The sequence below is a fragment of the Pelobates fuscus genome, chromosome 6, assembly GCF_036172605.1.
Source record: "Pelobates fuscus isolate aPelFus1 chromosome 6, aPelFus1.pri, whole genome shotgun sequence".
Classification (NCBI taxonomy): Eukaryota; Metazoa; Chordata; class Amphibia; order Anura; family Pelobatidae; genus Pelobates; species Pelobates fuscus.
In genome coordinates, this window is record NC_086322.1 from 178,637,550 (window position 1) to 178,655,024 (window position 17,475).

Below are 17,475 nucleotides of genomic sequence, written 5' to 3' on the forward strand. Positions count from 1 at the left end.
TGCAAGTGCTCAAAAGTGGGAAGACTAAAAACCTGACTCACGTTTCGGTGCCAACAACGGCACCTTCGTCAGGGGCTAACCTTACCTCTAGAGGTAAGGTACGCCCCTGACGAAGGTGCCGCTGTTACCTCTGGAGGAGGTAAGGTTAGCTCCTCAATTCCAACTCTCTCCTTGACCCTCTTCAGTCTGGCTTCCGCCACCTCCACTCTACTGAAACTGCTCTTATTAAAGTCACTAACTACCTAATCACAGCTAAATACAAAGGGCACTACTCTATACTAATTCTTCTTGACCTCTCTGCTGCCTTTGACACTGCTGACCATGTTCTCCTTCTCCAAACTCTTCAATCATTCGGTCTCTGTGACACTGTCCTCTCTTGGTTTTCCTTCACTCTCTCCCAATGCTCATTCAGTGTCTCCTTTTCGAATGATATCCTCCCTTCATCCTGTCTCTGTTGGGAGTCCCCACAAGGCTCTGTACTTGGTCCCCTTGCATTTTCTCTTTATACTGCATCGCTTGGCAAACTTACTACCTCATTTGGATTCTAACACCACCTGTACGCTGATGACACTCAGATATACCTCTCCTCCCCGGACCTCTTCCCTGCAGCGTGTCACTGCATGCCTTTCTTCCATCTCTGACTGGATGTCCTCCTGCTTTTTAAAACTCAATTTCTGTAAAACTGAACTCCTGTCTTTCCTTCTCGTCTTTCCTTCTCCCAAAACTGATCCTCCTCCTTCACTCTCCCTTCAAGTTAATGGTACCCACGGCAGTCTATCATTGCAAGCGCACTGTCTTGGCGTTATACTTGCAGCCTCACATCCAGTCTGTTACCACTTCCTGTAGATTCCACCTTAAAAACACAGCCCACAACCGTCCCTTTCTTACCCAAGATGCTACTAAGGAGCTTGTCCATGCTCTAGTAATCTCTTGCATGGATTATTGTAACTCTCTCCTAATAGGTCTTCTCACAAGTCCCGCTACAGTCTATAATGAATGCTGCAGCTGGACTGATTTTCTTCTCCTGTTGCTCCTCTCACACCTATCCCCTCTGTCAGTCCTTACATAGACTTCCTGTATCCTATAGGAGTCAATTCAAGGTACTAATCCACACCTATAAAGCACTGACCAATTCTAGCCCCTCCTATATATCTTCACTGATCCGCAATGGTTAAGAATATCCAATAAACATTTTTTTTTAAAAATATTTATTTAGTGGAGAAAACCTACGCAGGATTATTTGAAGCAGATCAAATAACCGGGTAGTTTTTATTGTAGATCAATTCTTCATTAAATAACTGCCTCAGCAAGGAGTTAAAATAAAAAAAAAATATATTTTTACTTCAGAATGCATGAATTACTTGGGCTTCATATCACTATATAAAAAAATAAATAAAGAAAAAGCAAAGAAATGTGTATATTGCCTTTGCCATCCCACAGAAGCCACCTATCATGTTGGCTAATGTTAAAGCGGCACGGTCATGCCAAACTTACCTTTCTCCTATCACTACTTCTCTTTCTCTCTCAGAATCCATTCTTCATAAGTGATCTAGTTTTCTTTAAAGCATAAGACAAAGTAGGGACTACTTTGTTTTATGTAGTTTTCCTACACTTGACTTTCTTTGACCAAAAGGAGGAGTTTATCAGCTCCATTTCCTGTGTCAGAGAAAGTACTCACCCTTCTCCTTGACACAGGAAATGGTCAAAGAAAGCCAAGTGTAGGAAAAATACACAAGACAAAATAGTCCCTACGTTGTCTTATTCTTTAAAGAAAAGTAGGTCAGAAAGGAAGAAAATATGCTGAGAGAGGAAGAGAAGAGGGAACCATAGGAGAAAGGTAAGTTTGGCATGACAGTGCTGCTTTAAATGCATGTTTTATTGATGCCTATGTTAAATATCATCCAGCATATATAACAGCAGTTAAACTACAAAAACCTTACAATAATAAATTGACAAAACTAGTAACATGAAAAAACACATTTTTATTGCACTTAAGTTATAAGAAAATAAAATTTCTAAGTGAATCAAACCATAGACACAATCCCTTTAAACGTTGTTTTCCTCCATCACATCGGGTTGTTACAGAACTGTAAAATGAACCAAATGGAATCTGATTTTAAACCAGACTATAAATAAAATAAAAAAAATTTAAAAAAATCCCACCCCCACTCCCCCCAAAATTAGAAAAAAAAAAAAAAAAAAAACACAGAGGATGAGGAGGAGAAAAAAAAAATACAAAATAGAAAAAAAAAAAAAAAAAAAAAATAGTCTAGGATACAGTGTTAAACCACTTTTCACAGTTCAGTTTGAGTTGTGACTCTTGGAAAATGAGGCAAATAACTTGACAATTGTATGGTTTTGTTTATTTTCACGTGAAGCTTGCACAGCAAAAACCTTTTAGCTTCTGCTTTACAAGTTGCCATTTTAAAACTGTAACAGTTGGTTCCCCCCCAAAAAATACTGTCATCTATTGAACCCAGCAATCTTTTTTCCAAATCATTCATTTTTAAAATAGGTTGTCAGTTGTGTTATGCAAATGTTACATTCACCACAGCCCTCACAAAAAAAAAAAAAAAAAGTTTCCCAACAGAACAGGCTACTGTAGCTTTGTCCTAAGGAATGTGTTTACATTTTGCTCAAAACAAGAAAATAAGCTTTGCACACTCTCAAATGAAAAATCTTTTTTTTTTCCTTTTTTTCTTTGCAGGCAAACTTCACTCTTAATTGTCTGAAACTGGCCCACGTCCGGCCTCTTAGAGGCACAGTGGGTTCAGATTTCAGTGGCAAAAAAAATTCTTTTTCTGTATCCAAACTAGAACAAATTTGGAATTCAGTCTGGGACTAAAACGTCACAGCAGTAAAATTATAATAATAATAAAAAAAAAAAAAAAAAAATTTGCTTTTTTTTTTCTTCTTTCTTTTAGCAGCATAAATATGTTTGGCCACTGGGGATACAGTACAGCTGTGGGACAACAATCCCGTTTGTAAAGACCTACTGCTAGCACCAGCATCAAGATTTCAATCCATCTGAGAACTTCTAGACATTTGCCACCCAAGCGCAACATGTGCATTGAAGAGTGTAGATGGAAGCAACAGTAAATAGAGAAACAGAGGCTAATACTGTGATTGATTGACATTGGCAATAGTCGGCAAAAAAAAAAAGTGATAAAACTGTACAAAAACAATTCACAGTTTTTTCAGCATTTCCAAAACCAGAAAGAAAAAAAAAAATATTTTGTTGCAACTGCTCTCTCTGAAAGTCAACCAGCATTTTTTTAGTTAGGGTCTAGCTTTTCTGAAGGTCCATTTAGCATAAGACTGCAGATGCTGCACTGTGACCAACTTAGAACAGATTCAAGGAATAATTGCACCTTGGTTTGATTTTTGAGAGTCTTTTTGCAAAAGAAAAGCAAAAAAAAAAAAAAAAAAAAAAAAAAAAAAAAAAAAAAAGTACTCCACGTTAAAAAGTGACGTCTGTGTACATCAAGATGTCATCTGTTGTCTTACTCAACCTCTGTAGGTCTTTGCAGTATGTTGTCCCAAGCCTATATACTGCTTCGCCAAGGCCAATGGATATTTTTTGGAGGGAAGGACTGGGGGAGAAGTGGGAGGCAAAACAAGAGGAGGGAATTATGCAGTCTAGAAATTTGGACAAATTCATCTCCCCAGCCTTCACTTCATGTCCACATCAAAGTCCAGCACCAGCAACTTTGTCTCCTCAGTCCCATTCCTGCTTCCAACAGCACATACAAGCTTTGTATTAGATGCTCGGATTCGCCACACGACACCTCCACTTCCTCCACTCTCCAACGTTACTAGGTTCCTAATAAATTCACCCGTTTTCAAGTCCCACAGTTTTACAGTCCCATCATCTGAGCTGGTTATTACAAAGTTTTTGTTGAACTGTAAACAGGTCACAGCGCTTTGATGTTTGTTGGGACCTAGGAAACAAATTTTTATTAGTTAGATAAAGGTTTTCGATTCAATAAAAAAAAAAAAATAAGAGGGAGAAAATATGATTCCCGCAAGCGTATTTGACAGCTAAATAATAGCAATGCTGAAAAATACACTTTTAAAATAAATTGCACACTCTAGAAAAATACTTTTCAGAATTGCTAGTGCTTACATATTTTATGCAACGAATTTAAGTTACTATAAGAATACAACACAGAATAAGACCGTAAAACACATGCAGGAAGTGGAAATTTAACACAGAATTTATTTTGTATTTATTTAGAGTTTCTTGCACCTTACAGGATCCAATACTTAATTGGAACGGGAGGCAGCTTGCATTGTCTAGTCAGATAAACCAAGTAAACAGAATGGTAACTATTTCCTCCTCTAAAAATAGAAGGAAAAATAGACAATGGGACTTTTAGTTTCAACAAATGTGTTGTAAAAATTGTTTAGGTTGGCAAACATAATTCGCAACTGTAAGGTATCTACCAATGTAATCTTAATTTTGGAAGAACAAAAATGCCACTTTAGTTTACATTTGTTTCGTTTTAGAATGGAAGCAAATTATCTGACATCAGTCCTTCAAGCGAATATTTTACTATGTACTCCTACTTCTCGATAAACTATGTATTTTCTAAAATATATAAATGCACAAACCCACATAGATAAACTTTGTGAATGGAATACCCAAGCCACCAAGTCAATAGATACACAGGTTTGAGTTCGTAAGATGATAAATCACATTAAAGTAATAACCAGGTACGGTTACATTTAGCTTTCTGCTAGCTGTATTTCAGTTCAGCTTGGATAATGTTAAAAAAAAAGTCAGCATCCATCCTTGTTGGACAAATTGACAGTCAATGTTTGCATGAAAATGCCACATGATCAGTGTGGCTGCAGAGACTGTGTACTCCAAGTCCAAGGGATAGATCAGAGTTTTGGCAAATCATTCACTTATCAGAAGAAAATTAAAAAAAAAAAAATCAATTATCTCCTGGCAGTAAAACCATAACCGTGAGCTGTAGTGTTTGTGCTGTTCATAGTGTCCATTTAAGTGCAACCAGACATGATCTAGCAGGATTCTTTGAGCATACTGCTGACAATCTTTGAATAATGTCTGCTGTAAGGAGATAAGAGACTTACCTTGCAATGTTTGTAAACACTGTCCTGTTTTAATGTCCCATATTTTAACGGTAGAATCGGCATTGCCAGAAACAAGGATGTTATCTTTGAGCTCCATGCCACTAGTTAATGACTGGTGCCCAGTTAGTGTATGGATGCAATTCCCAGTCTCCACGTCCCACACTCTAATTGAGGTATCCAAGGAGCCACTCACTACATGGATGCCATCAAACTGCAATTAAGTATAGAAAAAATATATATATCAATTTGTTAATTATGGTCAGTCGTATTCTGCAGTACACGGTAAAGCATGGGAAATGAATGTAGTCAATATGTGGGAGAAACATCAGTTGCCTAACCTGTGTAAGTGGACAGCATAAATTGATCAATTTATTGTAATAAAAGAACTGCAAGTAAAAAACAAATATCTGTTGTCCAACTTCCTTTGTGGAATGTATTATAAGTTGGCCTCATTCTCAAATGTTGTGAATGAGACAAGGTTCATTAAGTACGTATTCATTTAATCATACATAGTGCTGGAGAACCTGCCAGCAAATGTATCCATTAAAAGATCTACTGAGCTGCAGCTCACCTGTGCCTGCTGGAAAATGGTATCAAATCCCCCCCCCCCCCCGAAATTTTTTTTACAAATGCCTGCATATACACAATCCTGATTCACTTTCAACAGTTTTGAAGTTAAACACATACACCTGAATATGAAAACAAAGCCGGACACATTTTAGCTGATCATATTAGAAAAATACAAATACTTCAAAATTACTAGTCATGCAGGAGTCAGTGATGATTATGTTTTACTTACTTTTATATAATATTGTTGGATTTGTGTTTTATAAAAGTAAGTCATTAAAAATCGATGTGTGAAAGTTATTTAATTTCGATGATAAACACCCCCTACAAATAAATATATATATATATATATATATACACACACACACACACACACACACACACACACACACACACACTGTATAAGGATCCCCATGTATTTCTGAAACTGTTGCTTCAAGTCTACATACACGATGTGGGTTACAGCATACCTTTATATTGGCAAACAGGTGGGAAATGTACAAAATAAATGGGTTCATTTTCCAAACATACACTAAATTAGCAGTGTATTGACTTATGGAGGGTAGACCAGACAAACTGGTCAACTAGAAAACAACATTTCAGCTGCTGTAAATTTCCTTTTGTATCAGATTAGCGACAGTAATCACAGTAGGGTTTTGCATCTGTTCCTCAAAGCAGGATAAGCATGTGCACATCCCTTACTCCTCCTTCCTGTATTATTAGAACCTTGCAAACCAATCCCCAGGATCCAAAATGATTCAACACCTTCTTATACCAAAACAGATCATTTATACGTACACATGGGATGAAACAAATACAGCTGGTAATCATATGGAAAAGGGACATTTACTGTGAATAAAATTTTGTAGGTATATAGTATTCATTTAGAGGCTAAAGAATTGAAGGGTTGGCTCTTATTCTATAACAGCCTTGGCGAGCCATACATATGAATGAACCTAACCAGAGAACACTGGATGCCAAACTTTTTAGTGTTGAGAATGGAAGGGAGACTGTCACCAGTCTGCCTTGCTGATGCTTCAGAGCCCTCAGATATTGACGAAAACCTGGTCGAATTTTATAACACTAGAATAAGAAAGATAATTTTGCCAATGCATGTTGATAGTGATACTTTAGAGACTTTCATTAGTGTTGATTTCCTCTTTGAAAAAATGCCAATATTTCCCAGAACTTTATGTACTGTCTAGATAAATATGTACAACTCACACCCAGATGGCTATATTTACTTTCAAGAGGACTAGATGGATTTTTACAGATAGTTGGTTATAAAAAAAACCAAAAAAAAAACACAACCTCTTAAGAGTAGCAGGGTTGACAACCTACTTGTCTGAAGGCTTGAAGCAGACAAAGAACCAGTTCATCTTGATGGATAATGTGATTTTGAGTAAGAATCCCAGACCTGAAGTTTACCCACCCTTTGGGTTGATGTTATTGTGACTAAATGCAATTTTCCATGAAAGAAAAAAAATATAATATAAGGGCAGTTAAAAGAGTTTCAAGATGGAAACTAATTGCTGCATCTAATTCTGGAAATTGTAAAAGTAAAGAAAGTCCATAATTGAGGCAAGTAATGTGTTTAAGGAAGAGGGTAACCCTAAAAAATAAAAAAATCTCCCCTTTAGTGCTGTCGCATAGAGGTTATCTCGAGTAGCCAAGCTGCTTACTAAAATAGTATAGAAATAGATCGACTTCAAAGTTGCTAACTAAAGACGATTGGTGAATGAAAAGATGTAGTGAGAGCAGCACCATTCATGAGGGTCCTACCATACTGCCTGCAAAACATGCCCTAAATAAATCCCTTTAAAGAGAATTCCCCCTCCATGGATGGATGCATAAACCCGCACACCTTAACCAAAAACTTAAAAAAATGTGTGCCAAGCTTCTTTAGTTAGCAACTTTGAAGTCGCTCTCTTTCTATATTATTTTAGCAAGCAGCTTGGCTACTCGGGATAACCTCTATAAGACATTACTATAAGGGAGATTGGGTGATCAGAATAGCTTTTACACCCTTTATTTAGTTCTCACTCTAGATAGCGACCTCAAAGTCGATTTATTTCTAGTGAGTTCAGGTTAGCTTAGCTATGTGTTTTATTTCCTCTGTGATGGCTTCCCTATCATTTAGCACAGTAACAAGTGGTAACATGGTGTAATATCTTTGTTACAAAAATCTAGTAGTCACTTTTTATTTAGGACTGCCTCACATTTTGGGACACATTTACCCACCCTTTCCCCCCAACTTGTTCGTCAGTGAGGCTTATGAATTATAGGTCTCCTATTTGTTTGCTACCTTTAATTAAATTTAAGCAGCCGCCTGTACTCTGCTACCCTCATTACCCTATTAGGATTGCAGAGCATAATGCTCCCCCTATAGGATTGTATGTTGTGTATGTGTTACTTATATTTCCTTTTATTACACTTTAATAAATTGTGATTTTATATTCTTCTTACATACCTATAAGGGACTTTACTGTGTCCTTAGGACTTTAGGTCCACAGGCCACCTCAGTCTACTAATTCTGGAAATTGTTCTAACCAACTAATAAGAGGATTGGTGGCAGTGGAAGATGGATTCAGTCCCTCAGCTAAACCTAGTTAAAAATATCTAAGTATATAATTTAACAGAGAGTGTGGGGAATGGAATCCTGAAGAAAATCTCAGAGTATGGATCTGCAACGCGACATATTTATTCCATATTCTTAGGTCTGTGTTAGGAGGTGGGGACATGCTGTTACAATCTACCAAGAAATCTACCAAGACTTCACAGTCCAAACAAATTGGCGAAACTGGTAATATTGCTACTTTTTCACTTTAAATTTTGCAGCAGTAACATCTCCTTTTTTGAGGATCTAAGTGGCTCAGAAAACATAACATTCTGAATAATTTTATTGAAATAAGACAATTAATTGACTCTTTTTAGGTCTAAAATTTAACGGAATGATCCATCTGGTTTGCTGACCAAAAAGAGTTTAGAATAAGCACTGAAGCCTATTTTTGGGAAGGTTTTCGAACATGGACATTCTTTTAAGATCTTTCACATTTTCCCTGAATTATATTTGAGAAGTTGAGAAGGAGTAGAAAGCATGTCAGATTCTAAAGAACAGTCAGATAATCATTTCTCCATAGTCAATTGGAAAGAAACAAATTGGTAAACATTCAAGCATACTGAGTTGTTTCTTCGCAATTACCTATGAAGAAAGACAGGCCTGGCCTATGGAATTTATCCTTCGGTTATCACTGAAGAATTTTTTCTACATATTTTTCTACATATTTCTGCTTCTTTCTATACCTGGAGTTTCAGCTGTGAAAGGGCTCCTTGCAGCCTGTTTTTTTTTTTTTTAGCCTTGGTAACAGACTTTTTGCTCGCAGCCACGTAATTTAATAGCTTGTCTAAGGATGAATCAACACTCAATTGCACACAGAATATTTAGAAGGTCTACCCAGGACCTTAAAGCGGCACTGTCATGGCCGAATCCAGTTTTTTTTTGTTTTTTGTTTTTTTTTTAACCCCCCCTCCCCACTCCACTACATCAAACTGACCCCCTAGTCACTCCCAAATGCCCTTAAGCCAGCCATACTACCTATTTTTTTTTCATCTTTATTTTTTTGCCCCAACCTATATTTAGGGCGCCGCCATCTTTGCGTGGGTAGATGAAGTCCCCGTGGGACATGTCATCTGCCCACACTAGATAGAGCTGTGAGATTCCCGCACATGCCCAGTTAAACACTTGGGCATACGAACGGAAATTTCCTCTATTCATTAGTCAGAAAGACGAATGAATGAATAGAAATGTCAGATGAACAAACACAGAATATCAGTGTTTGTTTGTTCAGTTCAGTGCTACCAGCGAATGCCCCTACTCGCTATACCTGAACAGTGGATGGGGGCCATAAATAACAATAAGGGGAGGGGTGAAATGTCCTCCACCCCCCCCCCCCTACCCCTGAGCAGCGGGTGGGGGCCCTACTGTCCTCCCCCCACCCCTGAGCAGGGGCCTTCGCGATATAGCAAGTAGGGGCAGCATTTACTAATACCAAGTAATCTTTACTTAGTATTAGTAAATTTGGCATAAAGACCAATTTAGGTCTTTCAGCCTTTTGGTAGATAGCTCCCTAACACCGTGGGATAACATTATTGCCAAATTGCAGATTTTATCAGCCGAACCGACAATCAGTTGATATTACGGTAAGTTTAGTTTTATTTGGTGTTCACCATGCTGCCTTTAGAAAAAGATTAAAATAAAAAAAAGGGGGGGGGGGGGGGGGAATAAATGAAAACAAAGGAAAAAAAAAAAATCTATATATATATATATAAAAAAAAAAAAAAAAAAAAAAAGGTTTCGGACAAGCCTACACCGTTGATTTTTATAGACATACACAAAACATCAAAAAATTAAAAAAATGATTTTACTATAAAACAACTCAATAAAAATTGTGTCTCAAATGGACATAATCATCAATATGACATTTATAACCAATTTGGTTATATGAAAACTGACATTACAAATTCCATGCCAGATAAACTTTTACCATAATAATAATAATAATAATAATAATAATAATAATAATAATAAGTACCGTATATTCAATATTTAACAAATAAAAGCAATTTGCTTTATTTGTGCAAAATAAGTGACAATGGCCCGGTTTCCTTTTTCTGCGATCAAATTAGGTTAGCGTAACCTTTTCACATTAATAAGACAAAAATATTCTGCTAATTAGTGACCTACAATGGCACAGTCAATCAGTCTAAGAAATGTGCAGCTTCTTGTAACTGAAGGGGATTTTTGCAGACGAAATAAAAATTGCCAGAGAGCATGACTTCAGTTCACAAAATAATGAGCAAGGAGCAAAATAAACAAAGCACAGTGGCATCTGGCCTACATACACAAAGAAATCATACGGTGCCTGAGTAATAAATGCATCTATAGACACCTGCATGAATATGTAGATCTCAACAAAAATAAAATACATGAATCTATGCATCTAATATGCAGAAATATAACCTACGTTCCTTCTAAGAGTTTCATTTCATTACAGGAGTTAATATGAATCACATAAATGCAGCAGATTAATATATCAAATAAGAATCCATCCCACTTAATGAGAGTCTGAGAACTGGGAGAATGCCAGAACCAATTAAAATCACAGGACCGACTGCACTACTAAAAAATAAAATCCCCTCAATGAATGGTAGAACCTAGTGTTAAAAGTGTGTGATGCAATGAGATTCCACTTACAATACAATTCTGATTACACATGCATACACCAGAACAAAAAAGTCTCATAGCAAGACTGAAACGTTGTCCCTTTTGTTTTCCAGGATTCAATAAAGCTAGTTGGATATTTACAAGCTGTTGAGTGCAGATACCATTTGAATTTTTACAAAACAATATATAACAGACGTGGCAAATTAATCCACATAGATATTTTAATAGTACTTTGAATGGTAATTAATATTCAACATCATGGTTCTTATGATCGGTACATGCAACTATGGAGGAGATTTTTTTTTTTTTTACATCTAACCTGAAAACAGAATATATGTGCAGGAAGAAATGTAAATGCAAAGCTATAATACTCTAGTTTGGAAAACATGCCTTTTATAAATTAAACAAGGTTGTTTAAAACAAAAAACCCACAAGACTGCTCATACCTGTAAGGAATAAACTCTATTAGTGTGGCCTTGCAGTGTGTGTAAACAGGTTTCGGTCTCTGGGTCCCACACCTTCACCATGAAATCGTAAGCTCCACTAACCACTCTTCGGCCATCATACTGAACACATCGAACAGCTGCTACATGCCCCATGAGAACATGTAAACACTGGCCTGTTTCTATGTCCCATACCCGAAGTGTGGCATCCCGTGATCCACTTACTACCCTGTGAGGTGAGATAAATCAAGAACGTTAAGCATATTATGGACATATGCAATATCATTAATTACACAGGGCCATCAGAATTTAGGCCACATATCTATAAGATATAGGGCCATCAGAATTTAAGCCACATAGCTACAAGAATTTAAAAAAAAAAAAAAATAGCTCCCCCAGCCCCCAAAAGGAGATACATTTTACCAAAAAGGAGGGGAAACCAAAAACAAAACAATAAACACACCCCCCCCCCAAAAAAAAAACAAGTGAATCATTCTAATAGATATAGAAGTTAAGCTATTTATTTTCTATTAATCTACAACTCCCCAGCTCTGCAATGACATAGCTGCAAGGTAAATGATACACATGACACACATGCCATGGAACGTCAGTTAAATCTTTCACAATGGTAAAAATCCTGTCTAGTTCCATTACATCTGGTTATCCACCAAAGTATCCATGAGGTATCTAGTCATGTCACCAGGACAGAATCTAAACGGAATGTGTTAGGATTCAGGACATGTTTATAGAGTCTGTCAATGGGATCAATTTCCTTTTGAGCTATTAGAAACATGGGTTATTTAAAGTCCTACTGACAGGATGAGGATACTGGGGACACCTGATTTACAGATCGAGATACTATTAGCACCTTGCTTACAGAGTGACATACAGTTCCTACATACCCAGGAAGATACTGCTAATATCTTACAGTAAGATATACATTTAGAATGGCTCATGAAACACAGCTTGAATTTTAGAATACAGAATTAAAGAGTTTAAAAAAGGAATGTCAAATCACTTTACCATGTTTTTTTTTTTTTAAAGAAAGCCTATAGCGATGGTATGAAGCAAGAGGAGTGCAGTGACATTTTTATTCCATGGATATTCACCGATCCATGATGTAAAGGGGTAAAAAGGTTATAGACAACTAACCTTTTCTCGTGTAGATGCATACATCGCACAGTGGAGGTATGTCCATAGAGTGTGTGTATACATTCCCCAGTTTCTGCATTCCATACTTTTAACGTCCTATCGGTAGATCCACTAATAATTATATTATCTCTCATCTGCGATGACCAGACTCCACCTGTATGCCCGACGAGTGTCCTTAAACACTGAAACAAAGAAAAGATGGTAAATATCACTCTGAGCAATTAAGTATCGGGATTACACGCTGTAAAAACACTCTTCTCATATGCTCATTTACAAGAAGCAATGTTGAGTCTTTAACAAAGATGTAGCCTGCTATTGTAATAGTTTATGTACTTAAAGAAAAATAAAAAAAATTAATAAAAAAAAATTCCAATAAAAATCTAAATCAAACTAGGAGTGTCTCCTCAAGACAGAAGGCATTAATTTTATTATTGGCATTTATATAGTGCCAACAGATTCCGTAGCGCTTTACAATAAATTAACAATTGCTAGATTTGCCTGCCATGCTGTCTGCTTGACAGCCAAGAGTAGTAGTAGTAGTAGTTGAGCAGATTTCTTTAAAGTGCTGATTTCTCTTGAGATTCTTACCATAAAGTGGTTTATGGGACTGGAGAATCCCTTTAAAGACACTCGGCTAAAATCGTGATCTCACACATGGTGCTTGCTGAATTGTAAGTAAATGAAGACCACAAAAGCTTTTCTATTTAGTAGCACCTCTGAGTTACTAAGACGATATATCGACCTCACATTATCTTAGCTATGTGTTACACTGCACAACATGGTCAGGGAAGAACCAAGAAATAAAAAAACAAATAAAAAAACAAATAAAATCATTTTTAAATCTTGTGATCAAAGATATCTCCACATACTCAACTCAGAAATCTTATTTAACCAATGACAAGTGCTTGTTCCAATTTAAAGCTTTAAGTGTGCACAGTAGCCTGTATATTTAAGTAGTACTGCATATTCTGAGATTACAAAATTAAATATTGCTGACAAAAAGTAAAAAAAAAAAAACTACAAAAAATATGCAGTATGAAGAAAACAAACAAAAAAAAAAAAACACAAAAAACAGTACACAATAAATAGCCATTAATCTTTCATGGGTAAAACCATTTTTAAACACAATTAAAATGCTAGGTTTAATGAGCAGTTTCCTGCTAGGTTTAATGAGCAATTCCTTTCAAAAATAAAACTGAATGATTTAATGTTCGCTTTTCCACATGGATTCCTTATCGATGTATTCCAGCTGAGGGATTGGCATTGAATATAATCAAACTCGTGTTTATTTTGCTATTCAACTCATCTTGCCTTAACTGTGTACTTTATATTTAATTACACACTGATCTCTATCCAAACCTGCCTACTTGAACTTTATAGCCAAGTACTTTCAAACACAAACCGGTTTATTCACAATCTGAATTACTGAGACCATTACTTTATGCCAATTACACACATTTTAGCAGTATATTTTGAAGTTTGCACAAAAGGAAAAAGGCTGTGCATTTAAAATTTTTGTAACAAAGCAAATACTAAAATAAAAATAGGAAAAATGTAAATATTTTTTAAATTTTATGCTTAATGTGCATGTGAAACACTAGATCCCTCCTTCAGACCATACATTTCATGTATAAAGCATTTTTGTCTACATGGACTGTGAACATGTATCTCTTCCTTCAACGAAAACTTGCAGAATGTGAACAGTAACCAGGTTTAGAAAAATTGACACTAAAAATATAGAGAACCTGAACGTAACAGATGCACTGGATGTGTTATCTACCAACACTGCTATAGTTGTTTAGCGCATAAAGACTTTGGGATATTTCAACCACCATTAAACAAAAAATTTACTTGGCTCTTTTTCAGGGTCATACTGAAAATATCTGTTACTGTGTGATCCAGTCTTGATCATCAGCATTTATACAAATTATATTGCATCCCCTGCATCGGGGTGACAGTGGGTGAGGTAAAAAGGGTAAGGCCAGTGACACAAACCGTGTTAGCAGTGCCACCTAAAAGTGGCAAACTCATCCAGAATGGAGGCAGGTCTGCCCAAAGAACTGGTATGTTAATCTAGTGTACATGCATACCAGGATGCCTGCCAATCACATAAGCCTGACCCATGCAGGGAGCACTGCTTCAGAGCTATCTACAGGGTGTTCGTAGCCCCGCGTTGCTTGAGTTTGTAGAATGATATAAAAGTTCCCTGATATCTCCTGAAGCGGGGTATTAGGGAATTAACCTAGGACAAGACCCTATAATAGGAACGGCCGTCCTGAGATTCAGATGATTGGGAGCCCTGTAATTATACCCAATACACACACACACACACACACACAAAATAAAACAACCAAGATGCAACTGAAGTGCAAACTTTCATCTTTAATTCAAGCGGTTGAATAAAAAAAATCTTCTCATGAAACGTTTAACAATTGCAACCATTTTCATACAAAGTCCCCTTATTTCAGGGACTCAAATGTAACTGGACAAATAAACACAATCATAAATAAAGTGTTAACCTGCAATATTTTGTCGGGAATACTTTGCAGACAATGACTGCTTGAAGTCTGGAACGCATAGACATCACTTAACGCTGGGCTTCCTACTTTGTGATGTTTTGCAATGCCCTTACTACAAATGTCTTCAGTTGTTTTTTCACGGGCAAGAGAAATGCATGCTTAATCGCATTTAGATCAGGTTCGACTCGGCCATTGCAGAATATTCCACTTCTCCTGGGTTGCATTCTCATTATGTTTTGGGTCATTTTCCATCTGTACAGTTAAGCGCCGTCCAATTAACTCCAATGAATTAGGCTGCATTTGAGCAGACCATATATCCCTATATACACTTCAGAATTCATCTGGCTGCTTCTGTCACATCATCAATAAACGCTAGTAACCAAGTGCCATTGAAAGCCATGCATGCCCATGCCATCACACTGCCTCCACCATGTTTTACAGATGATGTGGTATGCTTTGGATCTTAAACCAATCCAAACCTTCTCCATACCTTTTTCTTCCCATCATTCTGGTACAGGTTGATCTTAGTTTCATCTGTCCAAAAACTGCTGTTTCAGAACTGGGCTGGCTTTTTAAGATGTCTAATCTGGCCTTTCTATTCTTGAGGCTTATCAATGGTTTGTGGTGAACCTTCTGTATTTGCTTTTGTGAAGTATTCTCTGTATGGTAAACTTGGATTGGATAATGATATGCCTACCTCCTGGAGAGTGTTCTTTACCTGGCTGGATGTTGTGAAAGGTGTTTCTTTACTATGTAAGTGATCCCATAATCATCCACCACAGTTTTCCTGAAAGTCCAGGCCTTTTTGTGTTGCAGAGCTCAACAGTGTGTTCTTTTTTTCTCAGAATGTACCAAACTGTTGATTTGGCCACTCCGAATGTGAATGTCAAACCTGCAATCAACTTCAAACTTTTTGCCTTCTTAGTTGATGAAGATATAACAAATGAATAGCCCACACCTGTCCGTGAAACCGATTTGAGTCAATTGTCCAATTACTTATGATCCCTTCAAATAGAGGGGGCTATATATTAAACAGCGTGTCAAGACTAGTAATGTGGTCCAGCACGCAGAATCTATGTAAACATATACATAAGTCAGAAAAGGAAAAATAACAGGACAGAGCGTAAACCGGACCTTAGAATGGCCGGACTAATACGCTAGAGACAGAGAATGGTCAAAGGGAAAGCCGAGGTCAAGGAAGCCAGAAAATACTCAATACCGATAAGACAAGCCAAGTCAGGGAAACCAGAGATCAGAATAACCAGGGAAACGCCAAGGATCAGGATACCAGGAAATCAGAAACACGAAACTAGCACTTTCAGGAAACCAGGAAACTGAAACCACGACATGGCAAAGTACTAGGGTGAATTAGGGGTTTAAATACCCCGCTCTAAGCTATGATTGGTCAGAGGGCGACCTCTGACCCCAGAACGTACGTGTGCGTTGACGTCGTGACGTCACGCACACGTTAGTATAATTCTCGGGGGCGGGGCTATCCATAGACGCGACCACGTGGTCGGCGCCATATTGGATTCGGGCGTGATGCCCGGAAGAACTACACGCGCGGTTCCCGGCTCGCCGACGAGCAGGTAAGCTCGTGTAGTCGGAGCGGTCGTGCCGGTCGGGCACGACCGTGAGGCTCGGCGGGCCGGTGACCGCAACAGTACCCCCCACTCGAAGACCGCGCACCGAGCGGGAAGGACCCGGCTTAAGAGGAAAGCGGTTGTGAAATGACCGGATAAGACGGGGCGCATGGACCCGGTCAGCAGGAACCCAACAACGTTCCTCGGGACCATAACCCTTCCAGTCAACGAGATAGGACAAGACACCTCTGGATAATTTGGAGTCCATGATAGAACGGACTTCGTATTCTTCTTGATCACCCACTACCAAGGGCGGAGGAGGAGTGGATACCCTTGTGTAGCGATTGCAAGTAAGGGGCTTGAGCAGAGACACATGGAAAGTATTCGCTATTCTCATATGAGCCGGTAGTGCCAAAGTATAGGTCACTGGATTAATACGTTGGGTAACTCGAAAGGGACCAATGTACCGAGGGGCAAATTTCATGGACGGGACCTTAAGCTTGATATGTCTTGTGGAGAGCCACACCCTGTCACCTGGAATATAGACAGGATTAGCGCCCCGTTTCTTGCCAGCTTGGACCTTCGCTCGTAATGAGGCTTTTTGCAGAGCTGAATGGACGGAATCCCAAGTATTATGAATCGAATCTAAACGGGTGTTCAAAGCGGGGATTTCTGTGTCTGAGAATGCAGAAGGAAAAACAGTGGGGTGATAACCCTGATTAACAAAGAATGGACTGTGATTAGAAGATTCATGAGTGGCGTTGTTTCTGGCGAACTCAGCCATGGGTAAGAGCTCGTACCAGTTAGATTGATTGGCATTTATAAAGCAACGTAAATAGGCTTCTAAAGACTGATTCGCCCTCTCTGCTGCTCCATTTGTTTGAGGG

The 17,475-nt window shown here is 37.9% G+C and overlaps 1 protein-coding gene across 4 annotated transcripts in view; it reads right to left on the reverse strand.

Moving 5' to 3' along the window:
• Nucleotides 1-3,413: 3,413 nt before the first annotated feature.
• The window catches only part of FBXW7 (F-box and WD repeat domain containing 7), a 205,975-nt gene continuing 191,913 nt past the window's right edge, over nucleotides 3,414-17,475 (reverse strand). For all 4 annotated transcript variants that reach the window (XM_063458523.1, XM_063458524.1, XM_063458525.1 and 1 more), the window contains 4 exons: nucleotides 12,487-12,668; nucleotides 11,338-11,563; nucleotides 5,101-5,311; nucleotides 3,414-3,941 (listed from right to left, as the gene is read on the reverse strand). In XM_063458523.1, the coding sequence (XP_063314593.1) occupies nucleotides 3,673-3,941; nucleotides 5,101-5,311; nucleotides 11,338-11,563; nucleotides 12,487-12,668 (888 nt within the window). In that variant the 3' untranslated portion in view covers nucleotides 3,414-3,672. The remainder of the gene's footprint in view (nucleotides 3,942-5,100; nucleotides 5,312-11,337; nucleotides 11,564-12,486; nucleotides 12,669-17,475) is intronic.